This window comes from Penicillium hispanicum (genome assembly GCF_028827665.1).
Source record: "Penicillium hispanicum strain IBT 35686 chromosome Unknown utg000008l_segment0_segment0, whole genome shotgun sequence".
In the NCBI taxonomy this organism is placed as follows: domain Eukaryota; kingdom Fungi; phylum Ascomycota; class Eurotiomycetes; order Eurotiales; family Aspergillaceae; genus Penicillium; species Penicillium hispanicum.
In genome coordinates, this window is record NW_026623200.1 from 1830930 (window position 1) to 1851607 (window position 20678).

The 20678-nt window shown below is 51.9% G+C and overlaps 7 protein-coding genes across 7 annotated transcripts; 4 read left to right on the plus strand and 3 right to left on the minus strand.

The window, feature by feature from the left end:
* Nucleotides 1-1148: 1148 nt before the first annotated feature.
* On the minus strand, nt 1149-3153 carry N7459_009529 (cytochrome P450; the record flags this gene model as incomplete). The annotated part of the gene is made up of 7 exons (XM_056948697.1): nt 1149-1251; nt 1302-1376; nt 1429-1586; nt 1632-1742; nt 1797-2087; nt 2140-2454; nt 2509-3153. The coding sequence occupies 7 exons, from the start codon at nt 3151-3153 to the stop codon at nt 1149-1151; spliced, it is 1698 nt and encodes a 565-aa protein (XP_056795922.1).
* An 887-nt stretch (nt 3154-4040) lies between these two features.
* N7459_009530 (uncharacterized protein) lies at nt 4041-4938 on the minus strand (the record flags this gene model as incomplete). Its single annotated transcript, XM_056948698.1, has 2 exons — nt 4041-4886; nt 4933-4938. The coding sequence occupies 2 exons, from the start codon at nt 4936-4938 to the stop codon at nt 4041-4043; spliced, it is 852 nt and encodes a 283-aa protein (XP_056795923.1).
* Nucleotides 4939-5666: 728 nt separating this feature from the next.
* On the plus strand, nt 5667-7613 carry N7459_009531 (MDR family MFS transporter; the record flags this gene model as incomplete). The annotated part of the gene is made up of 5 exons (XM_056948699.1): nt 5667-5885; nt 5966-6223; nt 6277-6455; nt 6521-7206; nt 7267-7613. 5 exons carry the CDS (start codon nt 5667-5669, stop codon nt 7611-7613), a joined length of 1689 nt encoding a protein of 562 aa, XP_056795924.1.
* A 338-nt stretch (nt 7614-7951) lies between these two features.
* N7459_009532 (Zn-dependent exopeptidase) lies at nt 7952-10137 on the minus strand (the record flags this gene model as incomplete). Its single annotated transcript, XM_056948700.1, has 2 exons — nt 7952-9249; nt 9333-10137. 2 exons carry the CDS (start codon nt 10135-10137, stop codon nt 7952-7954), a joined length of 2103 nt encoding a protein of 700 aa, XP_056795925.1.
* A 22-nt stretch (nt 10138-10159) lies between these two features.
* N7459_009533 (uncharacterized protein) lies at nt 10160-12105 on the plus strand (the record flags this gene model as incomplete). The annotated part of the gene is made up of 4 exons (XM_056948701.1): nt 10160-10163; nt 10561-10829; nt 10900-11133; nt 11194-12105. 4 exons carry the CDS (start codon nt 10160-10162, stop codon nt 12103-12105), a joined length of 1419 nt encoding a protein of 472 aa, XP_056795926.1.
* Nucleotides 12106-12489: 384 nt separating this feature from the next.
* On the plus strand, nt 12490-14409 carry N7459_009534 (putative serine/threonine-protein kinase; the record flags this gene model as incomplete). The annotated part of the gene is made up of 5 exons (XM_056948702.1): nt 12490-12998; nt 13061-13401; nt 13465-13814; nt 13935-14175; nt 14228-14409. The coding sequence occupies 5 exons, from the start codon at nt 12490-12492 to the stop codon at nt 14407-14409; spliced, it is 1623 nt and encodes a 540-aa protein (XP_056795927.1).
* Nucleotides 14410-16120: 1711 nt separating this feature from the next.
* Nucleotides 16121-18742, plus strand: N7459_009535 (uncharacterized protein; the record flags this gene model as incomplete). The annotated part of the gene is made up of 1 exon (XM_056948703.1): nt 16121-18742. One exon carries the CDS (start codon nt 16121-16123, stop codon nt 18740-18742), a length of 2622 nt encoding a protein of 873 aa, XP_056795928.1.
* Nucleotides 18743-20678: the final 1936 nt, after the last annotated feature.

Consider the following 20678-nt stretch of genomic DNA (forward strand, 5'->3'; position numbering starts at 1 on the left):
TACTGAGTAATATGATATCCCAATCTTCTTTTCGAGTGATCTATCTGCACTCAGTCCTAATAGTGAGGCAGGGGCCGGGTAAGTATTGACAAATCTGGACGCTCAAGATGCATGTCATCCTCTCCTGAGACCGTGAAATAGGCACTCGTGGCCAATGATTGGACCACTCCCAAAGTTGTTCCTTGTCAGAATCTGCAGGACCTCGCATGTGGGGGGAGGAAGCGGCCGGTCCAGCTCGCCGGAGCCATCGATCGGGGGCGAAAACAAGATATTTAGTGGGTCTGCGAGCTTAAATCGCGCATCATTTCGGGCTCCTCAAATACGCCAGCTTGTAACGTTAGGAATGAGCTACTCAATACTATATGCGCCGATCAGATCTAGATCGCGGGCCAATAGCCCGTTCTGAACAGAGTTCTCCACCTGTGACAACCTACAGGTATTCATAATGGTGGCAGACACCTCCATGCGCAAATACTTAGCGCCCAAGGCTACGAGGTACAGACATTACATCGGCACGCATCTGCGTATTTGCCTCGGACTCGGTCTGTAGATGTCTTTTTTGCTTGGCGAGGGGATCCGCCCAAAGTAGACGTTGTGGAGCAAGGTGGCCAGCTGAAGACTCCTTTTCAGTGGATCCAAATGTTCGCATGTTGGATTCAAACCGATGTTTGATTCATGGAGAGAAAAAGAAATCATTGGTGACCAACTGTCCCCGTTACTCGTACGAATCAGTCTTCACCTTTGTATCCGAGCTAGGGAGGATGCAAAAATCAGCTAAGTACCTGACGAGAATGGGGAATGCATACTGGGATATATTCAGTGAGAATTCTTTGAGCTGATATTTCCTTTTGCTGATTTCTGCCCAGCAAGCTAGTCATGAACGTGTATCTCAAGTTCAACTAAAGAGCACACTTTTTGGGAACCTGGAAGATTCTTCGCTAGAGCCGGTTTGGCCCCGCCCGGTAACAGGTTGCAGACTCGGAAATCTTTACAATTGAAGAAAATTCGTGGATAGATCTAATGTTCTGTGTGACTTGAAACAAATACAATCAGACTATCAACCAAGTCATTTTAACATTTCTGGTTCGTGGCGAATGTCCATTAGTATGAACATGCGCAGTGCTCTTTGCACAGCTCTCAAACATATTTCAAGCAGTCAATGCAACACCAGGGCGAGGGGTAAGGTTGGCATGGAAAAACCGGCCGGTAAAATGCAACGAGACGTAGACCTTCCAGTTAAAGTCCTCAATGCTGCTCGCTTATTAGCATGGGCATTCACTTCGGGGATTAGTGAGACTAACGTAGTATTAACCGGCTCAATCTTGAACTTCCGGAAGGTAAGTGCCTGTACGATGAACAGCTCCATGATAGAGATTCTAGTCCACGTTAATATGCGTGTTTACCCTTGGAGCAGCGTGAAAGCCTTACTGTTTGCCTGGGCATGATCGCTTCCCCTTGGAGAAAGGAACCAGCCATTTGTCCATCTCGGGTGTGGAGTGGACCCAGCGGTATGGATCAAATTTCTCTGGGTCGGGGAACACTGCAGGATTGGTGTGGCAGTAGAGGGAAGAGGTAGTGACAATAACCTGAGCAGTTAGCATGGATCCAAAAACCTTGAGCAAGGCTCTTACCCCGGGAGGTACTTGGTAGCCGTCAATCTGAGCTCCAGTGCTCGGAGTCAGTCGTGGCGGTCCCACGATGATCCCGTGCATCAGTCGGAGGCTTTCCTTCACGACACCGTTCTATCTTCGGGTTAGACATCGACGAATCCTTTCATAAGAGCCGGGCTTACACACCAAGACTGGGAGCTGTGACAACTGGTCGTATCCTGGCATTGGCCCATTGACGTCAGGCCATACAGCAACCAATTCACGGTACAACTCCTCTTGCAGGGCCGGATCTTGACTCGCGCAGAACGCGCCATACGGAAGCATGTTGGCTATATTAATGACACCTCCAAACATGGTGCCCATACATTCAGCAGTCAGCTGGGTTAGCGTCACTTTTCCAGCCATGCGGCTGAGAAGGCTATCCCGGTGCCAGTTAGGGCCAACCGCAAGATTGTCTTCGACAAGTTTGCTGATTGTCTGTATTCCCCGTCAGGGCCGTAAAGGGCGAACAACTGCAGAGCCTTCATACCTCAAATGATTCAATATTAGCACCCTCTCCGGGAAACATAATTCGTCGAAGCCAATGCGGCAGACAATTCGAAAACGAGAGCGCGAGTGGGAAGTTTCGGAAACACCACGCTGTCCAATCCATGACGTCCCAGGTGGTACGCACAAACAGCGTATCAAATGTGTCATCTTTCAATCCTCGCAGATGAGCAGGCACATGGTCAAAAACAAAGTCCTGGATAACGTCGAGGGCGACGGCACGGAACGCCCAGGCAATGTTGATGGGATTCTGGTTGTGGACGCATTTCTGCAGCAACAATTCTCCCATGCGTTGTGCCTTTCCAATATCAGTACATAGCCTGTAGGGTCGATCAGGATTTAGCTGACGTACATTTCCAACTATGAGTGACTCAAACTCCATCGCCTTCTTGCGCGAGAAAAGGTCCGCCGCGGGCTTGAAGCGTTCTTTGTGTTCGGCTTCATCGACCAGACCGAAAAGAGCATCCGACTGTCCGAGGTGATCGTAAAAGTCGGCAGCCTTGGTGAATTTGCCGTTGAATTTGAAGATATCGTCGAAGGCTTTGGGGTTTCGGAAGTGGAGCTGTGAAAGGCAGTCAGCGTGGTTGTTTGGCAGCGTCGACTGGAATTTATCGGGGCAGTACAGTGTGCGGGGCGATTCTGACAACAGGGCCTTGACGTCGTTAGCTTGGCTGTGGGAGAATGTGGATGGGTTCCTGCTACCATATTTCTCATGAAGTCTTGTCCACTGGGCGACGTGATCGCCATCCCGAATCATTTGGTAGTACGCACGGTACAACGTCGTAGCGGCGGCCAGCTTGGGACCAGGGAAGTGACTCAAGGGGTGAAAGTAGAGGCGATAGAGAATGATGCCAATGCGAACGGCAAAGAATCCGAGCACAATGGTGGCCAGGGTCTGGGCATTGAATACATCTTCCAGGCGCACTTTGCTCGAGGCCCAGAGAATCGGTAGCTGATCAGACAAGTCCGCAAGAGAAGACATCTTGAGGGAGTCCATCTTGGAGGGTGTGATCCGATCAGCCTGATGGGCGTGGGAGGAATAGCAATAGAATCGGATTTCCGCGCAGACTTTCTAAATAACTGGCCCAACTGCTGCTAGCTACCTATGATCATGCTTAGAGATCGACGACCAGGATTTACGGTACATACCTACTCCACACGAACATGAACGTCACACCTGGTTGTTGCAGTAAGGGCGCTGGGTCGTACATACATACCCACTGCATACACGGACGATGGGGTACATGCAAGATGCACCCAGCTGAACCGGATATCTTGAGTGCAGATGGCTGCCTCCGATGGCGTAATTGAACAGGACGTGGTGAGCCATGTTCTGACTGGATCAGCCAATACAGCCCCAAAATCAAAACAGAAAACAAGGTGACTGATAGATGCAGCTTGCGAAAAGTACTATGAGAGCTGAAGCCTGCCGATCTGGGTGGAACTCCGCCTTGGCAAGCAGAGCGAACTCGACTAGAGCACGCTTGTCTGCAATACAAATCAAAGCAGCCGCGCCCGACTAGGGCTTGTGGCGAATGGTGAAAGACTAAACAGAAGCCACACTAATCGAAAGCTCCATGGGTCGCCATGCTTTTCGGGGGGGCCGTGTCCAGCGTGGTTCCAGCGATGACGATCATCTCCCAAACCCGCATGGGTTCGCAGGCAGCTCCATAATCAGGTGGATGTGTAGGATTGGCTCTAATGCAGCTCGACGGAAAGATGGCGTCGTGCCGGTTCTGCTGGGTGAGGTTGCAATACCTGCGATCCTAGCGCGTCCACTGTCAGAAGTATAAATCTTGTATTGCATCGATGTATACACATGTGTTTAGGATTCCAGGAATACTGTATTCAAACGATAATTCAACTCCAATCTTGCACTAGACACTACTCTGCAGTAAAAGGCCGCGCATCCCATCGGACCCGACGAAGATGTCGCTGCGGGTCGCGGACATGATTCCTTGCGTGTAAACACCGGCGGTTATCCATCACGACGATCGATCCTCGTGGGAGGGCCTGGGGTGTCAGGTCCATGACCTCACTCCGGAGCTCCGCGCTGACCAGAACCTGTTGTAGTTCTTGCAGCGCTACATCGGCGCGCGAAGTCAATGGCGAGACGATGTCTGCTCGAAATCGCAGCTGGGCCTTCCCTCCACTCTCCTCCACATGCAGTATCGGGCCAATAATTTCCAGTTCATTCTGGTTCTTGATAAACTCGGGCGGAACGGTAATCCGGAACTCAGGCTGGGTGAGAGCTTCGCAAGATTGAGGAGATAGCAAGGACATAAGACGAGCGGTATCCAGAACTGAGAGTGTGCCGCCACCGCAATGGTCGGCCCGTAGTACTTGCAAGGCAAAATACCGTGGAGGAGCGACCTCGTAGCTGCAGTCGGTGTGCCATGGGAAGTTGTTCATGGTCTCGGAACGAGCCTGGCTGGTGCTGATAGCTTCAGCGAGTGCCGCCGGCTGGGGACGGACATCCCAGAACCAGCCGCGCGATGCGCTATGGGTGATGGGCAACCCATGGCCATGATATTTGTGCAGTTGGAGAATGAGCTTCTCGAGATAGGAGCATTCGTCGTCCTCAAAATCAAGGCTGATCTTGACGATTCCACGGTCCTTCAGGTACTGATCGATCTGCTGGACATGGCGTATATCTTGTGATGCCGTCAGTCGTTCGGCGTGGAGGTGAGGCAGACTTTCAAAAGTGTGTAGTCCTTTGCGGCCTAGGCTCTGGTGAGTACGACATATAGTGTTAGAGGAGCGAATTGCTACCGACAAGCATGTTGAAAGGCCGACGGCAGACGACGCGCCAATGGTCGGAGGAAAGACATCTCGTCCAAGTCCAGCTCAGAAGCACGTCGAGACTCCAGACAAACAATCTTCAAACCCGACCAGTCTCTGACAACGTCAATGTATGTATATTCGACTCTCCGCGAGAGACTCGGGACGAGGATCACCAGCTGCAGGCTGTCGCAGCTGAAAGCTGCTCCTAACAGGCCATCCGATGCACACCAAATGGAATCAGTTAGTCAATCGTTACCACTATGACATTAGAGGAAGCCACTTCCTGCGTAAGATTGAAAACTCGAGTGGTCTGCACACAGACTCGCATCATCGCGATCGACTCTTGACATAGTATACATCACACCGCATGTACTGTAATACCCTGCAGATATCGCGTCATGACAGCTGGATCGTGTCGATCAATACCGACTCAGCTAGCCACCAGCTGAATTGTGTATCAGCATGACAATAGTTTCTCAAAGTGACAGACAACGTACCGATGAGTTCCACAGTGTAATACTGCCTGTACTTTTCGAAACATGATTCTCCACGTCGTGCTTTCGTGCCAGGACCAATGTGCCCAATCCGGTCGCGGACCACGCAAGCTGCGACAGTAATGTGAAGGAAATTCTGGGAAGCTTGATTGTGAATACTTTCCAAGTGTTGAACCAAATCGGTGCCGTTGGAATCACTCTCACCTGATTGAATTCTCAGTTGTCTCGCGACATGGCGCCAGAGAGGACTCCCACCGAGACATCACCATTGCTAAACAATCACAATGATACCACGTTCTATGAGGATCCAGAGAGCCACTGCGCGGACTCCAGTGATGGCAGGGAGGCAACAGTCGACCAACCCGTGGAATCGTCTCACACTGCACCATCAATTGCGCGACCCAGTTTGCAGAGTCAACTGAAGTACATCGTTCCGGCAATCTCAGTGGGAGTATGATACACCTGTTGCAGCATAACTCGCGAGCTGTACGACTACTTGCTTGTGGTAACTCGACTAATGCCATTGTTCAGGTCTTCATGTCAGCCGCAGACCAGACCATCATCGTGGCCAGCTCTGGCGCTATTGGAACCGACCTTAGTGCACTCAATCTAACCAGCTGGATTGCGACCTCGTACTTCCTGGCGTTGACTTCATTTCAGCCATTGTATGGCAAGCTGAGCGATATCTTTGGCCGCAAAGCCTGCCTGCTTGCTGCGTACAGCATCTTCGGCGCAGGCTGCTTGCTCTGTGGACTGGCCCGTAATATCTATGAGTTGATATTTGCGCGTGTATGTTCTGGATGATCTTACATTCTCGAGAACAAGCGGCTGATTGTCTCTAGGTCTTTCAAGGGATCGGTGGCGGTGGCATGACGACGGTAGCCAGCATCTTGCTGAGCGACATGGTGCCTTTACGAGATCGAGGAGTCTGGCAGGGGCTGGTCAACCTCGTATATGCTACTGGATCCGCTGTCGGCGCGCCTCTTGGGGGAATTCTCGCTGACTCGATTGGCTGGCGTTGGTAAGGAGTTCGCAGTGTCCCAATCTGACTGATCCGATACCTAACTAAGAGGTATACTGTATCAGGGCGTTCATTGTACAGGTTCCGCTATCAATCATCGCCTCTATTGCCGTCTCTTTGATGCTCAACATTCCTTCCCCGGCAGATTCAGGCTCTTGCTGGAAAGCAAAGCTCCGTCGCATCGACCTCCTCGGCGCCGCCACGCTAATTGGCGCCGTCTTAAGTCTCCTACTGGGATTGGATCGCGGTAGCAATGTTTCATGGAAATTGCCAATAACCATTGCTTCACTAGGTGTCTCGGGCTTTCTGTCCGCTCTCTTTGTTCTGGTCGAGATCTATGTCGCGGCCGAGCCAGTCATGCCCGGCTATATTCTCTTTGATCGAAACTTCCTTGCACTCTACAGCAGCAATTTCTTTGGCTGGGCTGGCTGGCTCTCGGTTCTGTTTTACCTGCCGCTTTATTTCCAGACAGTCGACGGTGTGTCTGCTACAGTCGCAGGACTACGGCTTCTGCCAAGTATTTTGGCCAGCGTTTCCGGCTCCCTTTTGTCTGGGTTTATCATCAAATGGACTGGCAGATACTACCGCCTGACCGTTACAGCGTATGCTCTGCTGGCAATGGGGTGCTCCCTTCTCTTTTTGTTTTCGAGCGGAGTTGTGAAGGGAAGTGTGACGATCCCAATCATGATTGGGATGGCGATGGCAGCATTTGGAAACGGACTGGGTGTTACAGCGACTTTGATCGGCTTGAGTGGGTTCCCATCAATGTCCCAAACCCCATAGCATGAGAGCCTTGCTAATAGCTTTGCAGTATCACATACTACCGAAGAAAACCAGGCAGTGGTGACCGCTTGCTCGTATCTCTTCCGCTCTCTGGGATCGGTGATTGGGCTTTCTCTATCCTCCACTGTGATCCAGCAAGCTCTTCGAGGACGACTAAGGCATGAGATACCAAATGGCAGAGATGTCAGTAAAATCGTCAACGGCGTCCGGCAGAGCTTAGACTTTATCAAGAACCTGGATCCTGATATGGCGGAATTTGTCCGCGCCTGCTACGGATGGTCCATCAACAAGGGCCTGGTCTTTATGTTTATCATTGTGTCATTCGCACTTCTCAGTGCCTGCTTTTGTCGTGAGAAGAACGTCAGTCGGCGATAGCCTATGGCAGAATCCTGGCTCAGCGGAACCCCAAAATGACTCGTCAATTCGTGGAGGCCTGGGCTGACACTTGGACTTACATTATACACCTAGCTACGAGGTGCGGCTGCGTGTATTATCATTAACCTTGGGTATTTGTCTTACTGGTTGATCAAAACACGCATCTGGATTTTGTGTACAATATTGTTTGCGACCGCGGACTCAATGCTTCGCTAACATCCAATGGAACGAACGTCTCTTGAGATCTCTCACGCTTCAAGAAGGCTTATTGCATTTTCCATGCTGTTTATTATGATGGAAATCCATCGCTGAGAAACTGTTAGTCCAATAGTACCTCTCTAGTCACCAGGAGCTCTTACCTGTGCCTCGGCAACGTCACCGGCTGCAATGCATTTGAGTAAATCAGCGAAAACGGGCAGGTTCTGAACCCAAGAGCCCTCTTTATAGACAATGTTCTTATTCTTGTCTAGCCCAGGGGTCTCATGACGAAACTGACGTTCGAACATGCGATACTTGTAGTTGAACTCTCGAAGACTTTGGTCAGTGCGGGAGAAGAAGTGTTTCGGTTGAATCTCCTTGAGCGCTTCTGCATGCGAGTCAAACTGAACTGAGGTTGAGTGAAGCCGGCCGAGAACATCATTCAGTGCGTCAAAATCGAGCGCAAAGTTCAGCTCTTGGTCTGCATAAGCTTGGATCTGCGTTAGATATCGACGCAATGTGTGGGTGTACTCGGTGACATTGAATGGATAAACCGGACTATCCACCAACCGCGCAGCGAGCAAGCTCCAAATGCGAGCGATGGCCGTGTGTCGCTGCCAATCTGGATCCCCAAACTGATCCATCCATGCCACAGTGTCGAAGCTGCTATGCCAGTGGTAGGCAGCATTGCTTGGTTGCCGGCCGTAGCCAAAGTTCACGGAGCTAATGCATTCCCGAACAAATCTCATGGCATCTCCACCTCCCTCGGGGGCCAGCTCACCACCCCAGATATCCAGCACGGTTTGCCCTCCGGTTGTCTGGTCGGGGGACTGGACCAGGCCCGTCACGTTGCGCATGAGAGATCCAAATAGAGGGCTGGATTTGGCAAAGTACTCGTCGCCGGAGACGGCACTAATCACTTCCAGATACGCAACAGTTTGGTTGAACAGCCAGGGGAGGTTGTCCTCAACCCATGGCGTGGAGCCAAACATGCCGGGTTCGTGTCCATCCCAGCTAATGAAGATGATGGTACGCAAAGGTCTCCATCCCCTGCGCAGGGCTTCGCCAAAGCTCCGTACCACCTCGTTCAAAATCGCTGAGCCACTGTTAGGGTCTCCGGCGCCCGCACCCCAGGCGTCACGGTGATTGCCAAGAATGACTACTTCGTCTTCAATTTCTCCCTTGATGGTTCCAATGACATTGTGGGCAGTGACATTCGTCTCCTCCATTTCGTTCTCCATATTTATGAAGAGATTTGCGGGTGACGGGCCGACGTTATATTTAACACCCCGGTATCCCAGCCGGCCTCCTTCCCATCGTGAGCCAAGCTCATCTGCTAGCGGGCCATGCCCATTCAGAGCGCTCAGGATGGGAATTGCATCAGCATACGAAATTGGCATTCCCGGGAAGGTCTCAATGAAAGTGGACCTGTTTCTTCCTGTTGCGGTTTAGCCATCGGCATGAAAACTCAATGTGATAAAAACAAAACAAAAATGAAATGAAATAAAGGAAAAGACCTACCCAATGAGCCTCCAACCTGTCGAAAAACGCTATGTGGTGCGCGAGCAGGGCCATGGGGATATGGAAGATATCCTTGGTCTTCGGTGATGTCGCCATCTTGCTGAGGATCAACATACAGAATGTATCCCGCAATCCCCGTCCTGCGATAGTTGTCAAACAGGTCATCACCAGGGATTCCGGGAGCCTTGATGATGGCAATTTTGCCAGTCACGTCGACGTCGTTGCGTGCCAGATCCTCAAAGTCTTCTGCACTTCCAAAGTTGGCGTAGACAAAGGACGCGTTCACGGTACAAGATGACTGGAATGAGAGAAACGCGGGTACGCTCAGCGCCTTGCCAGTGAGAGGGTTTGTGTCGGTGCTGTTTTCAACCAAGCTGGCGTTGAATATCACGCGAGGATCGCTGCCCTGGTCTTGACTCAGAATGGTCAGACTTCTGTGTCGGGGATACGTGAAGGGAATGGCCACAGGATGGTTCGTGATCTCGGTCTGAACACCAAATGCCTGCCATTGCTGCTGGGTCCAGATTCCTTGCGACAGCCCCTGGCCCAGGTTATGGGGCTCTGATGTGTAGTAAAGGCTCCAATCCCGAATTTTGAGCGGATCAGGGACGGTGAGCAATAGATTCTCTAGGTCGACTTGATCGTGGCCTGCGGTGGATGTCCGGTGGAAGCCGAAAGCCCAACGAGGGCAATATTTGGATAGAGACAGCCATATGAGGTATCCGACACACAGAGCCCAAAAAACCGACTTGAGTGCATTGTTGCGGGGAGGAGGTTGGCGCTGCAAAGTGAGTTCACTCTTCATCACGATCTGTGGGTGCGTCGCAATGGGTGTGTTCTGGATTCCACGCCTTTATAACAGCGATGTATCCAGCTGTATTCCCGCACAGACGGCGTATTGACAGTCTCCGTCATCGCGGCAACGATCGGCGACGATCGACTGCATTGCGAGAGCGACTAAGTGGATCGGTAGATTACACGTATCGCCACGATCCCTTGCTGGAGTCGATTCCTCAAAATTACAACCGTGGTCTTTTTTTGCTTTTGAAACCCAGCTGAATACCGCGGTAACTTTACATCTTACGTCCGATTCGACTGATGTATATAGTGTCGGCATCCCCATTGCCGACTTGTTATCCAAGCACCCACCAGCATGAAGTCTCCCTTCGTCAATCACCTTCAAGTGATCACTCTCCCCCCAAAACCGATTACTCACCTCTCCCACCAGGAGGTGCGGCCACCGAGCTCCATGACGAGAACCGCCACGCATATCTGCAAGAACTCGAGAACTACTCTTCATCATGGCCTGCAGGCTGCATGAAAGCTTCCTGCCCCCACCCGGTGCTGATCACACAGCAGCATCAAGATCAAGTGAGAAACTTGCACGAGGCCCTGAACCTGGCGATTGAAGATATCATTGAGCGATGGTGGACCGACAAAGATGCCCAATTTTCCCGGCGCATGCCGCTGGAGCCTGAAGAGGAGAGTCTCCTGCAGGTACCTTCGAACTTTTCCCGCAAGCTTGAGCTCGCATCGGTAGAACATGCTAACCGATCTTTTTTGACAGTGGATGAATTCTGAAGAAGACCTATTTCCTCCATACAGTAACCGACAGGGATCCTGGAGACCGGATTTTCTGTTGGAACACGATGACACGCTGGGGATGGAGGTATTTCGAATCTGCGAGATCAATGCTCGATTTTGCTGGAATGGTTACATGGTGGCCGCATTTGGCCAGGCCGGATTATCTACTTTCGATATTGAATCGAGAGGACTAGAAGACGCCATGGATCCTGAGAAGGTATGTATCCAGGACAATAAATCCACTACCCTTGTTGCTAACCACCTTCCAACGCTGCAGGTACTTCGGGGTCTAATGGGCCTCTTCAATCATGATCTCCCACTGCATCTTTTGAAGGGCGACGAATACGGTATTGACATCTTCATGGCCATCGAATTTGCTAAGGAGCGACTGGGCATCGAGCCCCAATTGATTACGCCAGATGCCCTTCGCCTGGTACCGGATGCGCGCGAGAGGACTGGCTACAAGTTATGCTGTCTCGCCCAGCCAAATGCCTCCACTACATTAACAGCCCCATCTGGAGAGACTGTAGAAGAGATCTACCAGGTTGGCCTGGAAATCCACCAGCGGGAATTCCGCGCCTTTGAGCCAGAGATGAAGCGACAAATCACCCTACGATGTTTTAACGATATGCGGACCATTTTGCTCGCCCATGATAAGAGAATGCTTGGGTTAGTCCGGGAAGAACTTCCATCGCTCGTCTCCAGAAACGTTCTCTCTCCTGAACAGGCCAACTGGCTTGAGATCGGCATCACACCCACCATTCTTCCGGGCTCGACAGCGTTGAATAAATTTATTGCCAGCTGCAACAGCTCCGAGTATTACAAGGATGACTACATCCTCAAACCGATTCGAAGCGGGAAGGGCGCGGGCATTATTTTCGGAGACGAAGCCAACCAGCGGGACTGGACCAACAAACTTGAGACGCTGCGCTCTGCACAGATCAAGTCAGGGATGACCTCTTATGTGGTGCAGCGCAAAGTCCATCAGCCATATTACGATATTCCCATGGGCCCGGATGGAATCCCGCAACGTTGCCATATGGTCGGAACATACCATGCCGTCAACGGCCACTTCCTGGGACTGGGGGCCTGGCGATGCAGCCCTGGCCGATTGTGTGCTGTTTCTACCGGCGCCACCTGGGTCAACTCAGTGGTCAAGAAACATGATAAGTGTGCTGGCAACCATTAACGAAGTGAGCGTCTCAATTGGATTTTCGGGCCTCAAATTGACGGCTTCCACCTTTTTTTTTCCTTCTCTCTCTTGAAATGATGGGTTCCTCGACGTGAAACTGGTTTTATTGGAATTAGGCTAGGAATTGGCTGATTCGTTATGTGCTTGGTATTCACGCTTCATGCTTCATACTGATGGGCCGCGTTGGTCACATTTGTACCCATTTGAACACACTTTCTCCATGCTAGTAGCCAATTGAGAAAGCTTTGATAATGATCCCTCAGCCCGCTGTAAGTAGAGATCGGTCTGTTCCAGTGGGCATTCCAATAGCCCGTCGAAAGCGGCAGATGTTCTGTCGGGACCAGAGCCGCGATTCCTCTGGAACTAGATTGACCTCGACCAATGTCCCCTAAGACGACAACCGGCGACCCGTTCCCCTATGCCTATTTCCTTCTATCCAGTCGGCATCAGAAGATCCTGACGTCTCTCCTGGCAAGTGCTCAGGTCCAAAGCCCCCCGACTGCTGAGCGCTTAGTCATACCTCACCAGCCTCCAGCCCAGCTGAGGTCGCGAGGAGCTCAGCTTCCTGCACGTTTCCCTGATACTCAATTAGCTCCAGGACATCCCAATCAACGCTTTAATGGTCCAATGTCACCTCTGCGGCGGCTGGCCTTGACATCGCGACGTACGATATTCTCCTTCCTCGAGAAGTCGCTCTGGCAGTTACCACACGACCCAGGGCCTCGAATTCCTCCGCAGGAACTTGTCGACGAGGAGATCTGCCCTGGCTACAAATCGGCGACTTTCTACCCAGCAAACCCCGGTGAAGTGCTGGCCCAGAAATATCAGCTACTCGCCAAGATCGGCTGGGGATTTCAATCGACCGTGTGGCTCGCCCGAGACATCTCAAGGTACTGGCGCTTGCCTGCTTCGTCTGACTACCGAGAAGCTGACTTTGGCCCTCACAACCAAGACTCAAATGGCAGTCTGAACACACAGTGGCCGTAAAAATAATCAACAGTGCGGATGCGGACGATTCTCGGTACGAGGAGGAGATTGAAAGTCTTATCGCGCAACAAAATCCAGCGCATCGTGGCCGCGTGATTCTACGGACATGTCTGGATGACTTTGAGGTAACTAGCCCAGAAGGAAAGCACACTTGCCTCGTGTACGAACCGATGAGAGAGCCTCTCTGGATCCTGCAGCGGCGTTTCGTTGATCGAAAACTTCCATTGCCCATTGCGAAGGCCTATATCTACATCCTCCTTGTTGGTCTTGACTATCTTCACTCGGAGTGCAAAGTTGTCCACGCGGGTGGGTGCTTGCTAAACTTTGATGTGTCTATTTTGGGATTCAGAGATCTAATCTACCTAGCAGATTTAAAGCTAGGAAATATCCTCATGAGTTTTGAAAACGAAGACATTCTTACCGGCTTCATTCAACGACAGCAGCCGATGCAATGCAAGGTTGATGGCGGGGGTGGCCGAACTATCTACCGCTGCCACAATGACTTCGGCGCTCTTGACTGGAGGCAGATCAAAAATTTGATTCCCAAAATCACTGATTTTGGGCTCGCAACAAGACTTTGCAAGCCATCTACTCGAGATGGAATGGTAGGAGAGCAACTTGGCATTTACCCTATTCAGCCAGACCATTATCGTGCTTCAGAGGTAATCCTTGGCTGCGGATGGGATTTTAAGGCAGATATTTGGAATTTTGGTGTGCTGGTAAGACCCCCTTACTCTTTCTCCGGAGGTGAATGCACAATCCAACGGGCTTTCTGTTTTCCTACCTGTTGGCGGCTCTCGCTGGACTTGGGCTTAGTGCTAATAGCCATGTCTCGCAAGTTGTGGAATATTCTTGGGAGCAAGGAATTGTTCCAGCAGGTGCATAATGCAGATGGCCAATATAACGCAAAGTCACATCTTGCGGAAATGATTGCCCTACTCGGCCCACCCCCCAAGGTAATGCTCGCGAAGTCAAAGGCCATGTCAGAGCTCAACTGGCCCCAGCCAGTCACGAACAACACCGGCCAACTCTGCAACAATGCTCAAGAATTCTTTGAGGGCCCTTTCTTTGACGAGAAAGGTAGGTTGAGAAGTAACTTGTCCGTTAGCACCTGGCGTACTGACTGCTCAAGATGAATTCCGACATAATGAGTTGGTTCCGTCCCGAGGCTTGGAGGATACGACTCCATTTCTCGAGGAGAAGGACCGAGAGGCATTTTTATCTTTTGTTCGGCAGATGCTCACCTGGCTCCCGGAGAAGAGGAAGACGGCTCGCGAACTGATGGATCATCCATTTCTCAAACTGGGGAGGTGATCAGCAGTCAAGTTGCTTTGGAAGCTACATCCACAGTTTGTGTAGCACGTTACCCAAGATCACTACCTCACATTGACGCGGCCTTTAAAGCGGCGTGTGGCCCTGCGCAGGATAAAAAATGGGGCTCCCACCAGTCAATCCTCGCATCATCCGGGCCACGCTGCTAGATTTATAGCAGAACCATTCACCAGGTCCCGGAAAGTACGCCGAGAAGGGCAAAAGTTTTAGCTCATACGGGCTCGAAGATACTAACTCGGAACATTGCAGCATAACGAACTTGAGCCTCGCCTCCATATAGATGCTATCAACGGTCAGGAGGGCAAGTCCCCTATGCACAAGCTCAAGCTTCTCCCTAGGGCGCTCATCCTATGCGCCTTGCACACAGATTCAGCAGTCGTGCCCAACGGAGCGCTATCGGAAAGAAGGTTAATTTGTTTGTTCCACTAAACATCCCGAGTTGCTAGTTTTCCGCGGCTCTTACACTTTTTTTAGAATGGCCCTGCTTGATGGGAGACTCAAAATGACCATTTCCCCTAATTGGGCGGTTGCACCGAATCCTTCCTTCGTGTAGCTTAAATAGAGCTATCCCATAGCTACTAGAGATGTGGGGGTCCAGGGCACGAGTAGATATATGGTAGGACAGTACTGCTATGATTCTGAACAAAGTCATGTAAGGCCCTCGGTGGTGTCTCTCCTAGGAAGGGCGAGTTCAACCGTGATAGGGGGAATAGCTTGGATTTTCAAAAGCGAAATTGAATTCGAGTCAAACAGATGATGGGGCGACTGTTTGGAAAAGTTACGCGAAGCTTGAGGTTCCGAATGCTGGTGAGTAGATCATGCATCACTTGCGGAGAAACAGCAAGGCAGATTTCTTCCACCGTCGATAACAGGGGACGTCTCCGTATCCATATTTAGGCGATGCTATGCTTAATAGTGGAATATGGACCGAGAGAGCACGCCGACACTGGCGAATCCGGGGCTTATTTAGAGAGCAGTTTGAGGCGCCACGGAAGTAGTACCGGTTCAATGAGAGCCGCTCGACACGTACACGAGGCATGGATATTCAGAGGATCACCAATGAGATAGATGATCACAGAACTAAAGCACGTCAGCCGCTAGTCAAGGAAGAAAAGATCGATTTTAAACTGCCAGGGGACAACGATAGCGACGAGTGCCAGTTGGGCACTGGAAGCGCAACGAGGCCACACGTCGCGACGCCAAAAACCGGGCATCGGGGCCAGACCGCGCACGATTGCCCCCCACACCTGCAGATGCAAATCCAATCACCGCGTCGCCAAGGTCTGACTGGTCAAAGGAGACCAGGTGGCTTGACCTTGTTTTTTTTCTCTGATCGCGGGCCCTGCTTTGACGGGGCGCATTCCTCGAGGAGGTGGGAGAGAGAGAAGGGTGGAGAGGGGAGGGAGAACAGGAGCGTAGGAGTAGAAGGTAGAGAAGATCGAAAACGATCGAGGCAAATCCCCGGATAAGGCGCTTCCAAAATTAGCCCCGACTCGCCGCCACGAAAACCGGCACGGGGTGACACCGATGAAACAGTCCCCTTGCCCTCCTTCCAACTTCCAGCTCCCTTCCAATCTCCCACTCTCTGAGTCTTTGTCCTCTTGCGAATCCGACCGGCGCTGGATGGCCCGCGGTCTTCATTGAGACCAAGAGCCAGAGAGCGCGCGCACGCGCCCACGAGCCAGCCTATATCATGGCGTACAATGCCGTCGCGCAGAATGAGCTGTCCGATTCGGACTCCGACGTCTCGCGCAGTCCGTCGCCCACGCGCGGCCATGTCTTCCAGTCTCTGCAGGAAGCCGACCATCTCGGAGCAAGCCAGCTTGAGCCCACCTCGACGAGCGACAACCTCGACCTGGGCACGCTGAGCTCCATGATCCGCTCCATGACCGCCGCCAGCTACGACGTCGTCGAGGAAGACGACTACGACGCCGATCATTCCCCCGAAGATCACCGCCGCATTCCTCCGCTGAACACAGCTGTCACGCAACATGCCTCCCCCGATCCCCCCTTGCGAAGCGCATCCAGCGACCCTCCAATTCCTCTCAATCACCCAACCCCGGATCTGCAAACCATACAGGGCGCCTACGCCGGAAATGTAGAGCGCCTCGAGCTAAGTGCTGAGCGTCTGAGCTCCAGCTCGGCCGACATTGGCAGCGAGATTCGCCGGCTGGATCTGGAGCAGAAACGTCGCTCCTGCAGCTCAACCTCCAACTCCATCATTATGCGGAATGGTGCATTCTCCCCGAGCGTCATCGCCTCCCCTCACGGCTCGACCCGATCCACGCGCCAACGCTCCGTCTCGGGTGGATCACGCCTCGCCAAGGTTGCGGAGCCCGACCACGGTGAGGACGGCCACTTTTTGGATGGGTTTCCGGCTACCATACCCATCGCCCCTGTTCCGCAAGCCCCGGTCTATACCCATATCACAGCGCCCTTCTACGGCCAATATGATGGTGAAGGAGGTGCAGAGGAGTTGGTGCGGCCATCCTCGGCGGCCTCGAACGACACCTACCAGCAGGCTCGCACGCTGTTCACCGATTTCAATGGCGTTCATTTCGCGCCCTTAGAACACCCGGATTCCAGACTCCAGCTGTCCCTGACCCAACCACCCCTCGCAAGCAACCCGGAATCATACAAAGAGCCTCAGACGGGCGAGAACATGGTCTACTACCCTGCTCCCGTCCCGCGCATGCTCAACCTCCCGCCGAAACTGTCCCGCAAACCAATCGGAGACCGCGAGAAACGCCGTACTCAGTTGCTCAGCCATATTGCTGCCGAAGATAGGAAGTCTGCACCAGGTCTGGCGGAGTCTGGTAAAGAAAAAGCCACTGGTGGCCCCAGGGACAAGCGCCAGTCGACAATTCCTCCGCAGCTTCGTGCAAGTGTCTTCTTTGATCCGCCCAGTACAACGCTCGAGGTCAAGGTGAAACAGGATTCTGCAGTTGCGACGCTTGAAAGCATTCTCGACGCCTCGGCAAATGCACCTGTCTCGGCCTTTACGGATCATCCCTACGCGGGTCATGTTGGTTCCTATGTTTATGGCAATTCGAAACGCAAGACTCTGGTCAAGGATCCGCCCAAACAAGAATCAAACCGCAAATCTCAATACTTTATGGGCCAACCTCAAAGCAGCAACAGGGAGGCCGAGGCAGAAGGCTTTGCTAGTTCAGGTGACAGCCATCGGCGGCAAGACGAGCAACACAGGTCTCACGATGAGCATGACGCCGAGTCATCTGAGAGCAGTGAGAGTACTGAGACCGAAGGGGATGAACACTCCCCGCAAAGTGACGAAGAGGAAGAGGAAGAAGAGGGATATGTCGACTACGTGGGCCCGCCAAATACGCTTCTTGCGGAACTAGATCTCCGAAAACAAGAACTGAAGCAACGGACTCGCCCGGCCCTTCCCCAGCCCGGTCCTGGCATGAAAGGAACGCTTCTGGAAATGGACGATATGGCTCAAAAACAGAGCGAGAAGAGGCGACGTCGACCAGTAACCCTGGCCTGGGATGGTCACAATGCGGCCGATGATGACGATGTGCCTCTGGCAATGTTGTATCCTGACAAGGTCAATGCCGACGATGAGTATCGTCCGTTGGGTTTGATGGAAAAACGACAGCAGGAAGAAAACGAGCCTCTAAGCACCCGTCGAGCCAGGCTACGCGGCGAGCCCATCCCGGAGAAGCGCCCCGTCACGATCTATACGACTGAGGCTCCCGAGCAACCGCCTCAGGCCGAGAGTGGCGATGAAGTGGAAACGCTTGCAGAGCGGTTGAGGCGACTCAGAGGGCAGAATCCGGCAGACAGCGACTTCGCCAGTGACTTGCTGGCTGAGTTTGACAGCCGAGTTGGAACCGCTACCAAGGAGAACGAGCCCGCACCTGACCCGGAGAATGAGACACTCGCGCAACGACGCAGTCGTTTACAAAAGGAGAACGGGGCTCAGTCTGGAAACGCAAAGAATCCTCGCATGCGAAAAAGCATGGCCACACTCCCACAAGTTCGGCCCCGTATTCCCCACAAGCCATCCCACGGCTTGCTTCAGCGGCACAGTATGATGCAGCTGCAAGGGAATCGCATGTCTATGCAGCAATTTCCTCCCAATTTCGGGTACCAGGCGCCTATGGCAACCCCGATGACACAGCCATACAACCACGGAATGGTCTACCCGCCTGTCAATCCGTACAACCACATGGTGGGCTTGAATAATGGATACGCTTTACCCGATGGAAGCCGCCCAAACATGGCCACGAGGCAGCCCGTTGAGCCAGTGCAGCGAGATATGATTGATCGCTGGAGACAAAGCATTCGCTAGATTTTTTTCTTTTATGTTCTCCCTTTCTTTTCCTTTTTCTTTCGTTTCCATCATAGCGTCGTCGTCTGGGCGTATCTTTTGCTTTGGAGGGATATCCATGTAGAGTACATAGCGTGATCTTGTGTATGATTTATAGAGGCAACACAGCCTATCTACAGCATCTTTGAGTTGGTTTCTTTATTAGTAGATGTTCCCTCATTTCCTTGTTGGGATCCCAATCAATGCGTCGTGCTCATTCGTGTTTCGCCAAACTTGACAAGCCACTGATGCGAGCGTCTTTGCTCATTGGGCATGGCCTACCGTTGATAATGTTACATGTACCCCTATCCGTCTCGGATTTTCCCTGGCAGCTGGGGTTGGTCTATTCGAGCTGCAGCTCCTTTTTAGACTCAAGGCTCCCAGAGTCCTGAATGTCTACTTCTCCTCTTTGAGGAACAAGATCCCAACCCTTTAAGTGGCCGGCAAGAGCGACAACTAAAATGCATGGAACGATCTACTTAAAGAAGATGACCCAGTCAAGAAGTCCAGAACCCGGAGACATGTTCGAACGCACGCCCGCAAATCTGCGTTGAAGGTGAAGAAAACAGCCGGCTTGAAGACGCTTCTGCTTTGCCTGCTCAGATACTCCATCTCGGGTTTGCTGAAATTAACTTATCCTGAATTGTACCAGGAGCTGCAAAAATGGTCGGGCAGGACGAATTTTCCAACATTGCTCAAGGAGAAGGCATCCCAATTTTGGGAAGCTTCTTTTCCTTCGACAAGACATGCATTGCCAAACCAACAGGTACCTCTGCAATATGACGCCCACTTGCAACGGCAGTTAGACGCAGGGGAGGTCTCTTCAGCGAAACAAGTCCGGATGCGCCAATTCCTCCGGATTCTTGTATGGAAATCACTCCAAAACATTGCAAGGCAATAAACTGACCCTAAACGTAGTTGTTTCAAGGACCGACCAAACCGTGAACCGTGGTGTTTCAAACGACCGACTCATTGTCGAACAGCAAGCCGGTGCTCGCTTCTATTATAGTTAGTCCGCTTGTAGCGGACGGTCGGCAAATATATATAACAGAACCGAATCGCAAATGGGAGGGGAAAGAGGAATTGAGGCAGCCTTTGACGCGCCTCCAAATATTCCGGATACCTTCGTTGAGCTACACAAAAGATCCACGCATTCTCAAGGACACTCGGCAGTCCTCACGATTTCCACACAGCAAGACCGTGTTGCGTCGCTGGTGCTGTCAATTTCACGGTCCGAAGCAGTGTTGAATGGTGGGAAGCACGACTTGCCTGAGATATTCAACGCCGGCTTTCCTTCTGGTTCTGCCGATTATGACTTGCCTGGGATGTTCAACTCTGGCTCTCCCTCCGCTTGATGAATTTCACATCCACCACCATCGCTTCGAATGCGCAATCTTTCGGAACTTTGCCAATGAATGTGTCTCTTGAATCATATACGTCCCAAAGTTCCACAGTGGTCCCAGCCTGGTATACCCTAATACACCCAAGAAGGTCCCGCGATAGACGTGGGCGAAAAACGATAAGACGATCAGTCGGATCGCCAGGTATCATTTTCAGCGTATAAGACGTTCAAGTCTTTTCAACTTCGAGCAGGGATACCTGGAGCTGCCCGTATAGCTGAACACCACTCCTATGAGTTTGAAATATCTTGCAAGGGGAAAACAAAAAAGCAGCTGACCTCTTTGGCTATCCCCAGGATCTCCTCATCCCCATCTGTGTCCAGCTGGATTTTCGAATAAAACTCATTCGCCGCCATCATGGATGTCTTCGGCGATCTAGTTAAGCCTTGAAAACACTTCGATGGTCGGGATTCGAGTCAAGGGTTCCCAGGCGTTCGATCAGTTCGAAAAGCGACGAGCTGAACACATTTATTGAAATAAATACAATGAGTATATCCAGAATAGTAGCGCTGCTGCGG